This window comes from Acinonyx jubatus, chromosome A2, assembly GCF_027475565.1.
Source record: "Acinonyx jubatus isolate Ajub_Pintada_27869175 chromosome A2, VMU_Ajub_asm_v1.0, whole genome shotgun sequence".
Taxonomy (NCBI): Eukaryota; Metazoa; Chordata; class Mammalia; order Carnivora; family Felidae; genus Acinonyx; species Acinonyx jubatus.
The window spans coordinates 88,783,313-88,804,176 of NC_069383.1; the positions used below are offsets into that span (position 1 = coordinate 88,783,313).

Genomic DNA, 20,864 nt, shown 5'->3' on the forward strand with positions numbered 1-20,864 from the left:
GCAGAGCCGACATGACGCGCCAATCCAAATGCTAATTCTGCTGCACCGTGTGGCCTCCTCTGGATACGGGAAAAGAGCCCACAGAAAACTCAAACGACCCCAGTTGGCCACTCGGAACTTCAGCCAGAGCACTGGGCCAATGGAGAGTCCCTCACACAAAACAGAGCCTTAGTTTTCTTTACCCAAGAACCAGGTCATCCCCTCTCCCTACAACCTTGTATGGGCTTGGCTTTCAACATGCTGCTGATGGCGTTCGATTCTGACCCAACAGGGCTTGATGTTCTTTTCTGATCACAGTATCAGGAATGAAATAAGTGCCTCCGTGGGGAAAATGCAGCGGGGGAATGATTCTTTACCCACCGTGTGGGAGGTGAGTGGGAATGATGGATCTGCCAGCTGGAAGGCACTTTCATCAATTCCGATGTGAAGGGTTGAGGGACTGGGAGAACTACAGGTTGAATTATATTCCCCTAAAAGATGTTAGAAGTCCTGGCCCACAGTACCTGTGCCTGTGACCTTTCTTGTAAATAGGTCAAATTACAGATGAGGTCCTGAGGGTGGGCCTTAATTTAATATGACTATGTACTCAGGGCACCTGAGTGGCTCAGTCAGTTGAGGGTCTGACTCTTGATTTCAGCTCAGGTCATGATCCCAGGGTCGTGGGATTGAGCTGTGCATTGGGCTCTGCACTGTATATGGATCCTGCTTAAAATTCTCTCTCTCTCTCTGTCTCTTCTTTTGCCCCTCCCCTGATCATGCACATGCTGTCTCTTTCAAAAAAAAAAAATGACTGTGTCCTCAGAAAAGGGAAATCTGGACACTGACACAGATACACACAGGGAGAACACCATGTGAAAATAAAGGCAGAGATTGGGGTGAGGCATCTACAAGTCAAGGAAGGTTTAAGATGGCCACCGAACCACCAGAAGCTAGGAAGAAGTATGGAACAGATTCTCCCCCCAGCCCTCAGAAGGAAGGGACCCTGCGGACACCTTGATCTCAGATGTCTAGCTTCTAGAATTGTAAGACAATAAATTTCTATTGTGGTATTTTGTTATAGCAGACCTGAGAAACTGATGCAGTGTCAGATCCTTGTTCAAAGAACACATTGTTACGCAACAAGGCAAAGTGACCCAAATGTCTTCCCTGAAGAACTAGAACTTTCAGGAGAGTAAGAGCATTCTGTCTCTTGTGTGATGTACCACAAGGTGGAGAAGCCCTGCTTTATCTGGTGCAGGGACCTAGCCTTGAAATACAGCTTGTGTTCTAAGTTCAAGATCACCAGTCTCTTTGTTGATGTTCTCAAATATGTCTGGATATGAGCAAAATCCAGGGGTGAGCTTCTCACTGACCAGTACAGCAGGTAATAACTCTTGCATGGTTGTTTAATCCATGCCTTAAGTGCCTTATGGACAAGAATTCATTTGATTGTCATGAATGTTTACAACAACCCTCTCATATAGGTACTGTTGAGTCATATCCATTTTACAGATAGAGAAACTGAGACACAGAGGCATAAAGGAGCTTCCCCAAGGCTGCACAACTAGAAATGTTAGAGCTGGAATGTGGACCCAGGCAACCTGGCTGGAGAATACATGCCCTTAGCCACCACAAACACAAAAAAAATGGTTACCACTTGCCTGAGGGCTTATCCTGGGGCATCTGTTGTTCTAAATAATTCCATTCTTAACCCATTTCACATTCCGAACCATTTATCTAAGATTGGTTTAATTGTTCCATATTTACACTTCCAGGAAAGCTATTTCAAATTTGAATTTTAAAAGGCCCCCCAGTTCCCATAACACACACACACACACACACACACACACACACACACACACACACAATCTGGTCCCTCCTGCAGAGCTGGTCGCTGGCTGGTGATCCCACAGCTACCCCTAGTGGATATCTTCCCATGGCCAGTTGCTTGCCCTTCCCCATCTCAACACACCACACCCCTACCCCAACTTCCAGCCCTGGTCCTCCAGCGGAAATGAAGAAGTGAACACTTCTCTGGGGAAAGCAAGGCCTCCTAAGGCCAAAGTCATTGGTTTCCAAACTAGGATCTGATGGATCTTCTTTCCTGGTCGGAGGCGCATGGGACTCGGCCTCCCCATTCTCTGTCTGTGATTTTGGTACAAAATAATAGCTACTGCTTTTACTAAGAGAGTCAGGGAGAGGATAGGAGGAGCAGGAGAGCAACATGGAGGAGGAGGAGGAGGGCAGACAGAAAATAAAGGATGGAGAAGAGGAAAAACCAAAGATGATCACATAACTGGGCCAGGAACGGGGCCTAGGTACTCAGCACATGGCTCCCACTGCCAGAAACCCCGAGAGGTTAGGTAGAGTGCTGCACAGAGAAGACTCAGATCCAGTACTCCAATTGCTGCCCCCAAGAGCTGGGGTTGGGGTGCAGAGTGGGGGAGCAGCCTTGTTCTTGACAAGAAGGATGTCTTCTCAATGAGGCTTTTCCATTGAGTAAGGAAGTGATGGCCATTGTGTCTGTAAAGGCCACAGGGACATTTCCCCAAGGTTCCATGTGCCCCTCAGGACGACACTGAAAAGGCAGTTATGATCACTGAGAGGTTTTTTCACCTTAGAGACTGATGAGTGTCATAGTGATACAGGGGCGTGGCCCAGGAGGTGCCCCCACGAGTGCCCTTGGGCCTCTGGCTCTCGGCCTTCTGACCCACCCACCATAAAAGCTAAGAATGCCAGATGAGGCACAGCTTCCTTTCAGAATTAGCCAGCGAGACGCCCCAGCAGTTACGGGTTCCCTCCAAATCTGTCTGATCACTTAGGAGGAAATAGATCTTTCCGCCCCAGCAACAACAAAATTGGTCTTTGCGTCTGTGAAAATTACGCTCTAGCTGACAGCAATCCTGAAGATTCATCAAGTAGCAATCACTGACATGAGTGGAAAATAGAGCCGGAGCCTTCACTCGAGCGTTGTTGTGAGCAGAGCAAAGTGAGGGCGGGCTGGGGAGAAGACCCCTTCCCGGGTTTGAAACCGCACAGTGGAGTGGAAAGGGCCCGGGCCGGAGGCCTAGGCCTGACTCCACCCTCAAGTGCAGGAGCTCCCTAGGTCTCAGCTTTTCCACTTGTAAAACAAGAGAAACACTTTGGGCCCTCAGGTCACTGAGACTAAGTGACAGCAGGCAAGGGAAGCGTGTCTCCCAAGCAGGCCTTACATCGGAGCAGCGATTTTTTTAATTGCTCAGAATAATTGGGGGGAATAAACCTCCTGGAGAGGGTCCCTTTTCTTGCCAAATTATTAGCTCAGGAAGTATTTATTTATTTATTTTAATTGTTTTTTTTTTTTTAAACGTTTATTTATTTTTGAGACAGAGAGAGACAGAGCATGAACAGGGGAGGGTCAGAGAGAGAGAGACACAGAATCTGAAACAGGCTCCAGGCTCGGAGCGGTCAGCACAGAGCCCAACGCGGGGCTCGAACTCACGGACCGCAAGATCATGACCTGAGCCGAAGTCGGACGCTTAACTGACTGAGCCACCCAGGCGCCCCTAGCTCAGGAAGTATTTAACATGTGCTGCGTCCACACCAGGTGAACATTCTCTTTCCGTTTCCCCTCCCGTTTCTGAGCTGTCTGTTCCCCACCAAAAGGGTTCCTCCTCACACGAGTCGCACTGTCCTGCTCTCTCTCTGTCCTTGTCCCAACGTCTCAGACTCAGAACTTGCCCCCTTGAAAGCACCTTCTGCCCCAAATACAAAACCCGAATGTAACCATGAGGCCAGCCACACTGAGGGACATTCTACTAGATAATAGCTTGTCATACTCACAAGGGTCAAGGGCTGTGAAAATGGCAGGTTGAAGGACAGTCCCCGATTCACAGAGACTAAAGGGACAGGACAACTAAACCCAACACCTAATCTTGGATGTTTAACTTTTTCTTGGCTATTCAAGGTAATTGGCCACCTTTGAATAAGGTCTCCATTAGCGATGTTAGTTCCCTGATTTTGATAACTGTACTATGGTTATGTAAGAGAGTCCCCCCCACCCCACTTTTTTTTTGGAAATGCTCATTGAAATTTAGGGGTAAAGGGACATGGTATTTGCACGTTACTCTCACACAGTTCAAAAAAAATCTATAAAATATAATATATAAAAACATGAAAATGTATATACACACACATATATAAGGGGGAGGTTGAACTGTTTTTTGCAACTTTTCTGTGAGTTTGCAATTACCTTCTTTCCCCTCCAGAAAAGCACTCCACAGTCAACCACACTATCTCCCTTTCACTTTGTGAATGTCCTTTGAATGTGGTTTTTCACATGGCTGGTGTGTAAGGATATCGTTTGGATGCCTCAGGCCACTCGACTCCTAGGCAAACATTAGAGTGGGAGGGTCCTCAGAGACCACCCAATTCCAACCCTTCCAGGTGATGTGACCGGGTGCAGAGGGGCCTCTGGCTCATGGTCCCACAGCTGACACATGCCTGAGCTGGCCCTGGGTTCCGGGTCCTGACCCCCCAACACAGTGCTTTCTTGGACTCCATGCCGCGTGACCATACGATGCATTCGGCTGCAAAGGAGTGACAGCTCTGACAGGACACTGATCCCTTAGGCCTTTGGGGCAATGGATGGGGACCTGTTTGAAGGGGGCAGAGGCCCCGGTGTCAGGGTCCTTCCCTCCCTTTTCTCCTGAGGAACCATGGTAAGAAACATGTAGGGCAGCTGTTCTAATCTCATCTGTTCCCAGGGCTCTAAGTGACACCTATATGCTAATAGGTCTCAAATCTGTCTCCCCGACCCTGACCTCTGTCTGAAGCTCATACTCCTCATCCAACCTCCAGCTCTTGCAAAAAAGTCTACCTGCAATTAAATCCACATTTCCTCCCATAAAATGTTATAAGGTACACCTCCACCAATATGAAGACACATGTGTTACAGATATAAAATCATGATATACAGATTTGAACGTAACTTTTTTTAAGTGTGCAGTGTGTAACGTTTTTTAAAGTTTATTCGTTTTGAAAGAGAGAGAGAGAGAGAGAGAGAGAGAGAGAAGGGGGGGGCAGAAAGAGAGAGAGAGAGAGAGAGAGAGAGAGAGAATCCCAAGGGATTCTCAATCCCACAAACCTCAAGATCATGACTTGAGCTGAGATCAAGAGCTGGATGCTCAATTGACTGAGCCACCCAGGCACCCCCATAACTTCTTTTGTTTAACTATAAAACCATTTGGTAAAGTTTATCATAATCGAGGTTAAGAGACTTATCTTGTGCCTACAGTCAGAGTTCCCAGAAACATCCCACATATGCAAAGTCCCCTAGAGACCTGAATAAAAAGTAACTGAAAGGAAGACGGAGAAAGAAGAAACAAAGGCAAGTTAGCTTTAAGGATTACTTGTGGTTTAAAAAAAAAAAAAAAAAAGTGCACCCAACCCCAAGGCCCAGCCTGGGTGGGAGCCACGACTCTTCCAGGTCTGAGGGTCTTGTGACTGCTGGACTTGTTAATGTCCTGGCCATCCACAATCCTGATAAGAATTACCAGGAGACACTGTATTTGTGAAAAAGGGCAAGGGGCAGTGGTGGAATGCTGGACTTTGACACCTGGGGGAGCGGCCCAGCTCTCTCTCCACCTGAGGGACTCTGGGCAAATCACCCACATGGCCTCAGCAGGTCTCGGGTCCTTCTACTGTATCAAGGGGGTGCAGAGGTTGGATCTGTCATCTTGGAGGGAGGGTTCTTTCTATCATTCCGCAGTCCTGTTGCGAGTAGACGTTGCCTGTTGGACCACACAAACGGACGGGTGCTATGCCTTTGAGATCCATGCAGATGTTACACGGACATCACAGGAATCCTCCTGCCAGACAGTGACCCAGCTGGGCGTCCTCCTCGCTACCTGACCCTGGGCATGCCTGAGCCAGAAAGCTAAGGCTCACCTTCCTGCTTCTAGAGGCTTCCTCCTCAAGCCCAGGGCTGGGGACTTTTGCGCCGCGTATCTCTGCCAACTTTTATTAGCCAAGTAAAGTGCTCTGGAGAGCTGCTACACATGATCTGAGCAAAACAACCCAGAGCCAAGTGTGGTCAGGGCTGCCTCTGTGCCCTCGGAGGTGGGCCCACCCCGGAGAGCAAGGAGAAGGTCAGGTGGTTTTAGGAGCCAGCAGGGCAGACTATTAAAGTAAACTTCCCTTTCCTGAAAGATGCTGGCAAGTAAAAACCACAAAAGGCCCTGAGTTGGGGAGGGGGGCAGGCAGTGGGAGAGAGAATTCTCAAACTCTCTGTAGGAGACAGAAGGAAATGGCAGGGATGCAGCCAGGAACTGGCCTTTCACTTTGGAATCCACCCCCACCCCTCATTATCGTGTTCATTATTACAGTTGTCTTGCTAATTATTTTAGAGGGAAGCTAACGTTAAGATTGGTTTGCATTCCCTCTAAACATGCCAGTGCACTGGTGGAGAGATGTTTGGAGGTGTTGGGCTCCAGAGGGAATTTCCTGGGGGAATCAAAAGAGTTCTCTGTGGATAATCCTCAAAATCGAGTTTAGGGTGTGGTTACAGCTTGGGGGAGTAAGAAAGGGTGAAATGAAAATACTCCATAAATCAATCAAGAATGAGAAAGAAAAGTCCATCTCTCAAAAAAAGTTCGATGATGACTGTGGTTTGATTTTCTTTTCTTTTCTTTTCTTTTTTTTAAAGTTTTATTTAAGTAACCTCTACACCCCAGGTGGGGCTCAAGCTCACAACCCTGAGATCAAGAGTCACGATGCTCCGACTGAGCCAGCCAGGTGCCCTGGTTTGATTTTCTTAAATAACGCATTTAAGCCTAATTCTGCCCTTATTTTGAAAGCTCAGGAGTTGTAGTCTTTGGAGGTGTTTTTGGGGGAGTTGGGGGAAAGAGGTGCATAGAGTTGTCACATCCAGAAAAGGGCCACTGAAAGAGGTTGTAAGGGGCGCCTGGGTGGTTCAGTCGGTTAAGCATCTGACTTAGGTTAGGTCGTGATCTCACAGAGCCTGCATTGGGCCCTGTGCCGACAGCTCAGAGCCTGGAGTCTGCTTTGGATTCTATGTCTCCCTCTCTCTCTGCCCTTCCCCTGCTTATGCTCTGTCTGTCTGTCTCTCTCAAAAATAAATAAACATTAAAAAAGAGAAAAGAAAAAAAAGGGGCTGTGAAAACTCCATCCTGGGTATTAAAGTGATACGAGACGGCATTTAGGCTGGCGGATTTCAACTGAAGGAAGCTTCAGAATCCTTCTGGGGTAAGGGCCTGTTCTTTATTTCAAAAGCCCCAGAAACAACTGTAATGCAACTTGATTCTCTATTGTTGTCCCCAAACCTGCTGCTACCCGGGTTCAAGTGCCCTGTTGAGAACGACTGTTGGACCTGTTCTGGACACTTATGGCCTGAAAAATGAATCAGCCTGTGAAATTTCTCCCTGCACTATGATTAAAAATTCTTAATGTACCTGTGACAGCTGTGCCTCATAGGAAGCTCCTGGGCCTTCAATTGGGAGAATTGGGGCTTTACCCCTCTTTGTTTTTTTCTATTTAAGAGCATTCCAAGAACAGTATATATAGACTGCAAGCACTTCAGAAAGAAGTGTAGATTGAAAAGTCTGTCTTGACACCACAGGAGGGTCATGTCCCTATTTCTAGGGCCAGGACCCACTCTCTGCTCTGTCATTTACCAGTTTGCAATTCAAACAAGATATTTGGTGAGCAGGAAAACGTGATGGATAATATAATGTTACACTTGCAACTGCACTTTTTACCTTTCTTTTTTTATTTTTTATTTTAGAGAGAGAGAGAGAGAGAGACAGCATGAGTGGGGGAGGGACAGGGGGGAGGGGGAGAGAGGGAGAGAGAGAGAGAGAGAGAGAGAGAGAGAGAGAGAGAGAGAGAGAGAATCCCAAGCAGATTCCATGGTCAGCATGGAGCCCAACTCGGGGCTCGATCTCATGACCCTGGGATCATGACCTGAGCCGAAATAAAGAGTTGGACACTCAACCAGCTGAGCCAGCCAGGTGCCCCTACAATTGCACTTTTTAAAATGTCACTTTTGTCAATCACTGCTTAAAATTTGTAAGCACTTCCCGCTTCCCCCACCAGCCACCGTTCCTCAAAATAGAGCCTTAACTCTTTGAAAGTGGCTTTTCCTTTTTCTCAGTTTGTCATTCAAAGCCTTCCATGGTCTGGCTCCAATGTGATCTTCCAAACTGCCCCCTCTCATTCCCCTTGTAACCCATCCCTATCGCTTGAAGCTGGCTGGCTGCCTCACTGTTTCATATTCTTCTCTAGAGCTATAATAACTGCATAGGAGGAGCACCTGGGTGGTTCAGTCAATTGGACGGCTGACTCTTGGTTATCCCTCAGGTCATAATCTCATGGTTCGTGGGTTCGAGTCCCACATCCAGCTCTGGGCTGACAGTGCAGAGCCTGCTTGGGATTCTCTCTCTCCCTCTCTCTCTGCTCCTCCCCCACTAGCACATGCATGCTTTCTCTCTCTCTCTCTCTCTAAATAAATAAACTTAAAAAAATAATAATGCATAGGATTGTAGCATTGGGATTATGGATGCGCCTTAACTATTCCCAATTGCTGGACATTTTTCTGTTCATGTTCTCTGAATTTTGCTAGAAGGCATACAAGGAGTCATCTAGACCACGGCTATCAACTTTGGCCAGTCTCTGGAATATGGGATTATGGGCAGTAGGAGAGTGGGAGGTGGTGCATTTATTTTTTTTATTGAGGTAGGATAGGCATACAGGAAAAGGCACAAAGCACAAGTATGCCACCTTTTAACTTTGGATGTACAAAACAGCCTCATGTAACCAGCACCCAGATCAAGAAACAGAACAGTACCAACAATGCAGAAAGGCTGGGGTAAAGGAGGCTTTTAAAAAACTTGCACTTTGGACCCAATCCTTTAAGATTCTTAATCCTAGATGTGAAATAAAGCCTAGGGATTTGCATATTTAAGATTCTCCCCAGAGAAGTCTGGTTTCCCATTCACCTCCAGACTTGGAGACCATGAATCTACCAAAGGTTTTCAAATTGCCCCTCGTGTGTCATCTTGGGGGGTGGCGGTTGAGACAGGAAAGCGTCAGACTTGCCTTCTCCTCCAGTCAGAGCCACTTGTATCTCTTTCTTTCTTTTTAATGTTTACTTATTTATTTTGAGAAAGAGAGCATGCACACAAGTGGGGGAGGGGCAGAGAGGGAGAGAGACAATCCCAGGTAGGCTCCACGCTGTCAGTGCAGAGCCCGACACGGGGCTCGAACTCACAAACGGCAAGATCATGACCTGAGCCGAAATCAAGAGTTGGACGCTCATCACACTGAACCACCCCAGTGCCCCTTGTATCTCTTTCTTAAATGGAACCTCCAGTTTAAGGAAGGTCTCCCTCTGTGGATAAAAACAACTCCTTGATCCACAATTCTGCAAACGACCTCTATCAGTCAGGGTTCAGTCGAAGAAGCAGAGCTACAAGGATGGATACGGATGTATTTGTCTATGTGGCTGTATATATGGATCTGTAACAGGTATTTCACCTTTCACAACAGGAATTGCTGGTTAAGCAGCCCTGAGAAGTCTATTGCTTTTGCGTCTGATGCTGGAGCGTGAAGTCCACAGGGCAGGCGGTTGGGAAGGAAAAACCTTGGCAGACCAAAACCCATCTGGAATGCACAGCTTTAACTGGAACCTCAGGAGGATGGACTGAAACTCGTGTTCTTGTTGTTTTTGACCTTGAGGGGATGGATGTCTCCCAGGAGCCAGGACCCTTCACCATGGAACTAAGCTCTCACAGCTGGCCCAGGGGTCAGAGAAGCTGAAGGGGGATCCAGGGAAAGGTAGAGTAATTACAGGCCTAGCCACTGCCACATGGTGATGGGGTGAGCCAGCGTGCAGGCGATGATACGTGTCCTGCAAAATAGCTGCCACTTCCCTTTCATCCTCCAGCCCTCCCAAGAATCCCTCTGTGGCCCAACCCAATTAGGAACCCATGGGACAGGGAATTCTGGGAGATGTAGTTCAGCCTAGCTAGGCAGATGCATGACAAAGCCATCACTACCCATCTGATCACTGGTTCTCAAGCTCAGACGCACACCAGACTTGTGTGGTGGTGTTTTATTTTTTGTTTTTTATTTTTTTTATTAAAAAAAATTTTTTTTTCAACGTTTATTTATTTTTGGGACAGAGAGAGACAGAGCATGAACGGGGGAGGGGTAGAGAGAGAGGGAGACACAGAATCGGAAACAGGCTCCAGGCTCTGAGCCATCAGCCCAGAGCCTGACGCGGGGCTCGAACTCACGGACCGCGAGATCGTGACCTGGCTGAAGTTGGACGCTCAACCGACTGCGCCACCCAGGCGCCCCGTTTTGTTTTTTAATGTTTCTATTTGAGAGAGAGAAAGAGAAAGGGAGGGGCGGGGGGGGGAATAGAGGATCCTAAGCAGGGTCTGCGCTGACAGCAGAGAGCTCGAAGTGGGGCTCAAATCTGCAAACTGTGGGATCATAACCTGAGCCAAAGTCAGCATGCTCAACTGACTGAGCCACCCAGGCGCCCTGGAATCCTGTGGAGTTTTAAAAACCCAGATGCCAGGCCTATTATCAGGATATGGGAAAGTTTCCCAGGTCACCCTAATGTACAGTTGTGGCTAAGAAACACTGGCTGTCAACCTGAGTACCAGCCTCAACCTGCAGCTCAAGAAGATAAATCCTCTCTTCTTGCCCCAGGAGGAGCATAAAAAGATCTGCTTATTTTTTCGAAGGTCTTCTCATTATCCTGCCTTCCTGCATCTGTCTGTCCTCTCTTTGTGAGACCAGCCACAACCCTCCCGCAGTCCTCAGCACATTAGCTCCCCCTTAGATGAAGCCACCTGATTATCCTCCTCTGCTCAGAAGAGCACAGCGGGCGGAGCCTGAGATCATCCCAAGGCCAGCAAGCTGATAGTGACCTGAAGACTGGGAAGTTTTCCCTCGGAAGCTTCTAAATAAAGCATCTCTTCCTCCTAGGCATAGATGAATTAAATGATTATAGCGCAGCAAAGTGGTCAGTGAGCACTTAACCAACGTAATATGAGCAAGAGTTGCTGAGAGTCAGTGCCGTGGGCTCGCGGGTGGGGGAGAGGCCATTGCTGGGTCTTTTTCAAGGACGGCTGGAAGAGGAGGACAACAGGGGCCACTGTGGGGAGAAAGCGAGAAAAGAGGTGGGGGCCGGAAAGAGCTCAGGTTCAAGTTCCAGCACTGCCACCGACAATCCGCGGGGCCTTGGGTAACGTTTCCAAGCACCAGCCCTGCTGCCTGCATGGGGTCACAGAGAGCATCAGAAGATAGAGATGTGAAGCAGCTTGTTGGGGGAAGTAGGTCCAAAAGCAAGGGCATCTCTGTGTGCTGGGCAGTAACCCTTACAGGGAATGGTTATCTCGATTATGGATTAGACCCTTTGCTTTCTTTTTCTTATCCACAATGTGGTTGCTCTAACGAGGTCTGCTGAAGGGTGAGATCGACACAGTTGGTCCAAACAGGGTCTCTGGGATTTCCTGCGGGTTTCTGTTTCTTAGGCTCCCCTTGGCCTCCGTGTTACAGCACACAGCTGAAGACTGCTGAGCCACCCCATTCCATGCTGTGTAAAATAAACTTACAGAGAGAAACCTTCTGAGAAACACTAGGAATCTTTCATAGCATCTCTGTGAAGTAAAGCCGGGGAAGGATCAGGCAGTGCTCCAGTATATTAAGTGGCTGTGTTTATTGTGTAGGGTGTTTTCTGTGCTCAGACTGGATTGTAAGCTTCTTGACGGGAAGGCTGACTCTTGATCCCCCTTTATTTGGATCTCAGCACCTAAGACAGGGCAGCAGAAGGATACTGGACCCAGAGATCCAAAGTTCCGGGCTCTAGGGGTGCCTGGGTGGCTCAGTCAGTTAAGCATCCGATTAGGCTCAGGTCATGATCTCACAGTTCGTGTGTTTGAGCGCTGACAGCCGGGAGCCTGGAGCCTGCAGCCTGCTTCGGACTCTGTCTCCCTCTCTCTCTGCCCCTCCCCACCTCATGGTCGGTCTTTCAAAAATAAATAAATGTTAAAAAAAATTCAAAGTTCCAGGTTCTAGTTACAGCTCTGCCCTTCAGAAGTGACTTCAGTCCTTCTCGGCCTCAGTTTCCTCCTCTATTAAGTGGGAATTACCTACTTCACGGGGTTACTGTGTCGTGCAGATTAGACAGTGTGTGGAGGAAATACCCCCATGATCCCAGCAGGGATGTCAAGTGGGAGATGATGTGGTAAGAGCCAGTACTTCTCAAGAACTAGGTACTGGCTGACTCCCTCGTGGAGCACAGGGAGGCACAGAAGTGGCTGATCCTACCTACCTGGGCTGCTGCTGAGGAAATGCTCAGCAGCAGAGGTGAGGGGGCAGGTGGCCCTGAAAGCCTGCAGAGCGACAGCAGTCTCTTTCTCACTGCTCCTCTTGAGAGATCTCTGCGTGCTCTTTCTTGCTACAAGCTGGTTGTGGGCCTGGTCCCGTGTTTATTCATACATTATTTTATCTTGTTTACTGAACACCTGCTACGTGCCAAGCACTGTGCCAGGGGTTGAGAACTGAATGGTGACCAAAACCAGATGAGGTCCCTGCCCTTCCTTCCCAAACTGATTTGGACTCAGGCTTGTGCACCGAGAGAGCTGGAGAACTAGCTTCATGCAGCCCCAGGGACAGAGGCAAATGTTGTGTTTTAGTGGGATCCTAGGGTTAGCCGAAAAATATCAACATGTTGAGGCCAGGTCTAATGAGAAGAAGAAAAGGAAGAAAAGGTAAACTCTCACCAACCCCCCCTTGGGTCTTCCTTACTGTGCCCCGACCTCAGGTTTCAGGATCCTACTCTTCACGACTTACCTGCTATTGAAACTAGCTCTCACCTAGTTTATTCATGGTAAGGGGCTTGGGGCGCTGGTGGAGCTACACTTAACAGGGGTGAAAGCCTCCAGGTAAAGGATGATGCCCCTGCTGGAGGGAGAGATGTCAGAGGTCACCCTCAAATCACCTAAAATGTACCTAAAATCACACCACAAGGGTGGTCACTTCAGACTGGCATTTCCAGGGACAACGAGGGGCAGTAAGTAGGGGCTCATGGCAGGGGTGAGTTCCCCTAAACAAACCTTTGTGGCCTTTAAAGTTTACCAAAGATCAGGGAGGAGGAAGGGCAGGAGCGGATGCTGTCATCAGGGTCCTGGCTTTTGTTTAGGGAAGGTGGGTTTGCAGGTGCTTATTCCGTCACTAAAAGCAATTGACTAGAAAATTAGCTACATAAACAAAAAGCAGGGAAAAAAGAAAGAGCAGATGATTTCAGTAGCCAGAACCTAGAAAAGCTCCACCCCCAGGCCCACAGTTCTGACCAAGCTGCCAGACAACCCCACTGGGGAATTTCCAGCTGGATCTACGATTTTCCTCCCACTGAGAAAACGAAGACGTATTTTGTTAGAGACAACTCCCCACCAAAGCTGAATTCCGGCAAGACTATAGGTAATATGAACCCCGAGTGGACTCATTAAAATAGAAGTTTCTATTGTAAAATAGATACTCAAAACCATACAAAACAAATGGATCGCACCGGGATTGATGCAAACGGGCAAACGCCCTAGGAAGCACCCGCCAGATGAAGGGAGAGGACTTTGCTGGCCACCCCAGAAGCCCCTCCACGCATCTGTCCCAACTGCAGCCCCCCTCCCCCCCCAAAACAACCACACTCCTAACTTCCAGTCTTCAGTTCCTTGTGTTTACTTATGGTTTCATCACCCAATGTCCTTAGCCTCTGTAGGTTAGTCTTGCCCATATTTTAGATGTCTTGTAAGCTTCTTTTAAGCTTCTCCATCTCTGCCTTTTCCTTACAAATTATCTGTTGGAGACTGAGGCCACCTAACCTGCCGTTCTCTACCATCTGGATTTTGCCTTGGTACATGCCAACATGTCCAAATGCACTCATTCTTAAATTTTCCTTTTAATTTTTGAGAGAGAGAGAGAGAGAGCGCGCACGCTTAAGTGAGGTAGGGACAGAGAAGAGGGAGACACAGAATCTGAAGTAGGCTCCAGGCTCTGAGCTGTCAGCACAGAGCCCGACATGGCACTCGAACCCACAAACAGTGAGCCGAGGTCGGACGCTCAATCGACTGAGCCACCCAGGTGCCCCAAATTGCACTCCTTAAAGCAAGTAATCACTTGCTTGAGAAAAACCCTGTACGCAAGCCATGTTCTTAAGGAGGGCACACCCCACCACACTCACTTTCCCACAAGAATGGTGATGAGATAGGAAGAGAATGTGATATGGGGGAGCTTTCTGTGGAACTAGTGATTTATGACATTTTTTTTTCTTTCTGCAATTGGAAGTCACTGGGGAATCCTTTTCTTTAATGCCTTTCAATATAGTTTGCTTTAGTAGGAAACACATTTGGAATGGGGTTTGGCATCGCGCTATCCTTCAAGGCCTGGGGTTGTATACTGTTAAGTTTTATCAAAGATGATTGTATAATAGGATCCTGGATGTAGCAAAACCCCAAGGAATGTAGACCACTAACCAGACTCCCCAAATATAATAAATATAAATGATGGATGAAGGGAAGATTAGATCTGGCCATTTACTTATGGTTTGGAGCAAGAAAAGTTACACTTACAAAGTTTTTCCTTTCTCTAATCTCAGCAGACCGTCCCACAAACATAATCGTTAGCATTTTCAAAGGCTTTATTAAATATTGACTTAATAAGAGCTCATGCACTTAATGGTGACCTCCAGATGTCCCAAGTCCAGGACCTTAAATTGCTTACTCCAGGGCTACGGGACCCACAAAATAGACAATAGAAATGAGCAGTGTTGTTGTACTAAGAGATGAGAGGCTTTTTTTAACACTTAAAATTAAGGGCGCCTGGGTGGCTGAATTGGTTAAATGTCTGACTTCAGGTCATGATCTTGTGGTTCGTGGGTTCAAGCCCCATATTGAGCTCTGTGCTGACAGCTCAGAGCCTGGAGGCTGCTTAGGATTCTGTGTCTCCTCTCTCTGCTCCTCCCCAGAGATGCTCTGTTTCTCTCTCTCTCTCTCTCTCTCACACACACACACACACAAATAAACATTAAAAAAATTTTTTTTAAATCAAATACATGTGGGATCTGTTTTGATTTGCACAGAAAGAAAAAGCTCCCAAACTGATGGATACAAGAAAAACTTCAAAACTCAAGGCACCCTTCAAACTCAACAGGCTCCCTACCCTACCTTCAGAACTTTATCACTGCTGTATAGAGCCATGGAAGGGCCCTGAGAGACATCAGAGGGGAACACAAGAAACTAAGCAGAAGCCCAAACTGATCACATTCTGATTCCCTGTCCATATTTCTTTCCTTGGTTCTCCCAGGGGTTTTATTTGTGAAGGAAATCAGGATGGTGTGTCCTCCTCTCTGGTAACAGTAGGGAGAATGCAGGAACGGGAAGGAGCGGGGAGAATCGGGAGAACTTAATGCACATTCGACAGACAGAATGTTTTCTTTCCCGGGCTCAGGAGTTTTCTTTTCTTTTCTTTTTTTTAAGTTTATTTATTTATTTTGAGATACAGCACGAAAGAGAGAGCAAGAAAGAGCATGTATGTGAATGGGGAAGGGGGTGGGCAGAGAGAGAGAGAGAGAGAGAGAGAGAGAGAGAGAATGCCAAGCAGGCTCTGTCAGCACAGAGCTCGGCGTGGGGCTGGATGTCACAAAATGTGAGATCATGACCTGAGCCAAATCAAGAGTCACAGGCTTTACCGACTGAGCCACCCAGGCAACCCAGGAGTTTTTCAAATCTGCTTGCAAGATTGGGTTCCTGTTCTTAGAGTGTAGATGGTAATTGAGTTCCAATTTGGTAAGTTTTCACAACGCTCTAGGGTACAATGATGACAATGGGTGCGTTAAAAATTAGAAAACCAAATTAATTTGAATTCACTTTCACTGAAAAGGCAAATATGATTCAAAGGTTTTTTTCTTCCCAGGCCAACTTTCTGAAAGATCTGATACTCCTTGGCACTCCTTTCTGCCCAGGCTCTGTGACACTGTCCTGCTGGGGCTCCAGTCTGAGCCCGGGTCTTCCCGGCTGCTCCTCTGGGCCCATCTCTGGAGCACTAGGATTTCCACAGAGCTCTTCCTCGAACCCTTTTCTTGTCCTTGTCCACTACTCCAGACCCAGCATGGGATCCTTTCTTCCTAATTTTCCCAACTTCAGCCTTGAAGAGCCACCCAGCCTCTGACCTTCAGTGTAAGCATGTCATGTGCATCATGGCATTTCATCTTCACACCTCCTCTCTGAGAAAGCATTTTCTAAATTTTCTATACAGGAGATGTCAGCCAGGAGAGGGCAGGAGCCAGGCGAGGCAGAGCGGAGCTGTGAGCCCATTTCCAGGCCCAGATCTAAAGCACCACGTTCTTCTGTCTGAGGTGGGAGATTTTGCCCTCGCGTTTTTGGACATCAGAAGGACTCAGGAGCTTTGGGGTTTAATTCTCTGGTGGGCCAGAGGGAGGACAGATCAGTGGTCACAGGTTCCAGCTCTGGTGCCCCGGCCATGCAGCCGTGGGAGAGGGTCCTGCCATGTCTGTAACAGCCCCACCTCCCCCACTGACCACCCAGCTTCCCCACGAGGGGCTACACCGGAAAGCGGGTGTGAGGTCTCTGTTTAGTACCTCTCACCTTTCCCAGGCTGGAATGTAATGGGACTTCTGGGGACGGCGCCATTTACACATGGACCAGGGCCTGGGCATTTCTCCTGGGCAAACTGTGTGCATCAGTTCATAGGAAACCACTTTACTGACTAAACGTTTGAATCACAGAAAGTTCTGGATCTGGGATATGTGGGGAAGAGGCAGAGACATACACGGACCCGTCTTTAGATGGGCAACACGCTCTTGAGCCATTGTGCTGAACAGGCACTAGAGAGGGGATTGCCAAACCCTCCCTGAGCCATTTTAAAGTTTTCTTGAAGAACACCTCCTTACTCCACAGACCCATGTTCCACACCACCAACTACTACATGGAAATGAAATAATCGGTGGCTTTTTCTTCTAGTTTGTTCTGAACTTTGTCAGCCAGGTTTGGAGCATGGGGGTCGGGGGTGAAGAGGAATGTGGAAGTAGCCATTGGACTTTCATGTACTCCTCACGTCTTTCTTTAGTAATCTCTACACCCAATGTGGGCTCGAACTCATGAGATCAAGGGTCGCATGTTCTTCTAACTGAGCCAGCCAGGCGTCCCTCGTCATGTTTCTTAACTTATCGAGAGTCAGCCCTAAGATGGTAAGTGTGGGGCTCAGGTTCAGCCTGGGCTGCTCCCTCCCAGGGCCCGCACACAGACAGACTGGCTGGATCAGGGCCTGGCAGGGTAAGGCCTAAGCCGCCATGTTGGAGGAGCAGCCACTCCAAAGCACCACGTGCTCAGCTAGTGTGCGTGTGTGTGTGTATGTGTGCGTGTGTGTTAGAATGACTTACCCTGTGTGGATGGTCATGGTAGAAAGTGAGACGTAATCAAAGAGACCCCAAAAAGCTAACAGCAGTGAAACTGCCCTTGGATGAATCTCACACAGGTTCCTGCCCACACATCCAGCCCTGTTCCTCCTACTGGAACACAGGGAGTTAAAAATGAAACAACCCTGGAAACCGAAACCTAATTATCCATGGCAATTTAATAAATAACTAAGGTTTACTAGGGCTTATTAAAATAAATGTTTAGTGTATTTTCTTATGCTCTGACATTCACTTCTGTACTTGTCAGCACCTGCTGGCAGCAGCTGGAGTAATCTCACCAATTTTGTTGCATGTACAAATCAATTTGATTTTCCCCAAAAAGATAAAAATCAGTAATGTGATTAAGTTACAATTAAGGCATGTCATTGAAAGCACAGACAACATGAAAAGGCTGAGGAGGACCTGTCCTGAGGTCACCAATGACTTTCTTCTGTCCGAGTTAAAAAGATCCATGCCCCCCCCCCCCCCCCCACCTCATTCTCCTGGCATGTTCTGCTCTATGTGATGTTGTGGTCCATCAACAAGCCTCCTCCTACTTCTTGAAATTTCCTCCTCTTTTGGCTTTCATCATGCTACTCATGTGCCTGGTTCCCCTCATGGCTCTCACAGTGGTTCCCTAACTGTTCATCTAGCCATTTGTTCATCCAACCATCTGTCTGTCCATCCATCCTTCCATCCATGCATCTGTTTGGCCATCCATCCGTTTGTCCTTCCTTCCTTCCTTCCTTCCTTCCTTCCTTCCTTCCTTCCTTCCTTCCATCCATCCCTCCAACCTTCCATCCATCCATCCATTTGTCCATCCATCCTTCCATCCTTCCAACCATCCCTCCATCAATCCAATAGTGACCAAACACTGGAAAAAATGACAAAGTCTATTTACATCTGCTTTTACAGTTAAAAAAATTCTTATAAGTATTATTTCATTAATTTCTCATCACAACCATGTGAGGTGGCTGTTGGTACCCCCATGTTAGAGATGAGGAAACAGGCCCTGAGAAGACCTGTGATTTATTTACAACAGCACGACCAGCAGGTGGCAGAGTCTGAACATGAATTCCGGTTTTCATCCCAGTAAGAATTCACAATGGCACTCTCCTACATATGGTCAAACATAATTTCTCCACTGTTCCTAATTAAATGTCATGATCCAGTCAATATATATTAATTGAGACTGTGCTAGGCTCTGGGGGATGCAAAGACTGGGTCCCTTCCCTCTCACAGTATGTGGCCTGGTGGGGGAGATAAATATTAATCATATGGTCACACAATGAACATTTGTTTTTGAGGTAGAAGAGAGTGCTGACTTAGCTACGAAAACCAGACAACTCTTCCAGGAGGAAGTAATCATTAAGATGCATTCTGAAGAATGAGTCAGAGTTAGCTTCAAGAAGATGGGAAGAAAAAAAATCATACAGAGGAGGAAAAGCATGAGCAAAGGCCCAGTGGCAGCAGGACCCAATGTGTGCTGACATGCTGAAGGTCAGCTTGATTGGCATATAGAGTGAAAGGGGGCCTAGCAGAGGATGTGGTTCAGACCATGCAAAACTTTATAGCCACGATAATCATTTACTTTTAGCTTAAAAGCAATGGGAAGCCATAAGTCAAGAGAATATGATTAACTTTACTTTTTGATTCTGACTTTTGTGCGTGGAATGGACTATAGAGGAGCAAGAGTGGAAGCAGGGAAAACAGCTGAAACGCTTTTGTACTTTTCCAGGTGAGAAGTGATGGCAGCTTGGACCAGGGTGGTGGTGGTGGAAATGGAGAGAATCCCACAGCTGCCCTCTGCTCCGCTCAAGCCCATTTTCTCCCTAAACTCTGTCACCAGAGTGTGCTCACGAATTTGCAGTACGTGGGAGCTTGTCCATACTGCGGGGCTCTGCTGGAGTCTCCTCTTCCAAGAAGCCTTCTCCAGACAATGCCAGTCCTCCAAGAGCTTTCAGATGTTGTGTCTACCTTCCGCACTGCCCATTCTCACATCTGATTCTTTTCTATGGCTTGGCTGCTCTCTGGTCCATTTCTGGAGATGCCTCCATTTGTCTTGTTGTCTTGCTTTCTCCCTTTGGAAAGTAAATGCTTTGTTGGCATTTGCTGAATGGTATCAACAGGGCTCCTTTGGAAATTACATTTGTAAACGATTACTCACGCCAATTGCCTTATCTCTTTTTCCTAAATTAAACACTGGTTGCTTAAATCTGTCTTCATGATCTTGTTCTATCAAAACGCATGTCTCAATTTTTCTATAATTTCCTCTAAACTCTTTCCCACATTCCTCGTAGCAGAAAGCAGTTTCAGAGGGAACCGAGTGAGAGGGCGGGGTGGGGGCCGGAGTGTAATTAAACCGGGGCTGTCTGACCAGAATTCCCATACCTTTTAATGGGGTATTTGATTAATCCTTTCCACAGGCACCATTATTCATGCCTTGATGGAATCTCATTTTATAGCCCTTAATACATGGGCCCAATTTATCCACATCACATTGTATTCTAATACTTGTCATCCAAGTTATTAGCTATCTCCTTCTTGGTGTAAAATCATCAGCAGGTTTGATTAGCTTATTCCCTGGGGATGACAGGGGAGATAAGAACAGACACAGTACAATATGACCACCAACGGTTCTGCAGCTTAAGACTGCTAAACAGGATCCATTCACGCAGCCCGGGTGGCCAAAATAAACATGTACCCCCATGTGTGGTCTCTGTGTGGAACCCAGGAGCCAAAGCCACGAGGGGTCGACTGCTGCTGTGCCTAGCGGTACTGAGCCATCATCCCAACTGGGGTCGATTTAATAAAAAAGAGTGGGGCTCCCCTCTCCTGCTTCCTAACATGCCCCACCCCCTATTTATCCTTCCTGGAAGGCACAGCCCAGAAGCTCCCCTTTATTGCAGGACACTGCGTCTGCCTGGAATTGCTCTTCTTTGCCTAGGGGGACCCTGGCAGGCCAGACGACCTAGACGATGCCATTGCTGTCAATGGCTCCTTCTCCAGCAGGAGCCCCTGCTTCCTCTTCTCTGGAACCAAACCTCAGCCTTGGGACTCACAGGTGACTTCAGTCCCTTGTAAGCAAAGTAGTCCTGGGCCTGAAGACACCCCTACAGGAGAGTGGACTCAAAGCCCACAGAGCTTCCAGTGCCCCTTCCTCTCCACAACCACCTCTCCTCAGTCCGATCAGGCAAATTTGCCACAGCGCCCTTCGGAGTCCTTTTTAAAGCTCCTGTCATCCTTTCCCAAAAGGCCCCATATCAGTTATTCTTGTGCTTTTCTGGGCCTGGCAAGAGGAGGATGAAAGGAACGTGCTCTGTGGCGGCATGCCTCCTTCAAGAGGTGATGCCTCATTCCCTTCCCCTTGAGTGGGGGCCAGCTGGAGGGACTTGTTTCAGCA

The 20,864-nt window shown here is 47.7% G+C and overlaps 1 protein-coding gene across 6 annotated transcripts in view; it reads right to left on the reverse strand.

The window, feature by feature from the left end:
- Window positions 1-20,864, reverse strand: part of ATXN7L1 (ataxin 7 like 1) — a 245,975-nt gene that overhangs the window by 116,088 nt on the left and 109,023 nt on the right. Inside the window, exon 4 of one of the 6 annotated variants that reach the window (XM_027071693.2) lies at window positions 10,339-19,542. The exons of the other annotated variants lie outside the window; for them this stretch is intronic. Within the exon in view, the coding sequence (XP_026927494.1) occupies window positions 19,457-19,542 (86 nt within the window). The 3' untranslated portion in view covers window positions 10,339-19,456. Of the gene's footprint in view, window positions 1-10,338; window positions 19,543-20,864 lie in introns of those variants that run through there. 6 annotated transcript variants of the gene reach the window in all.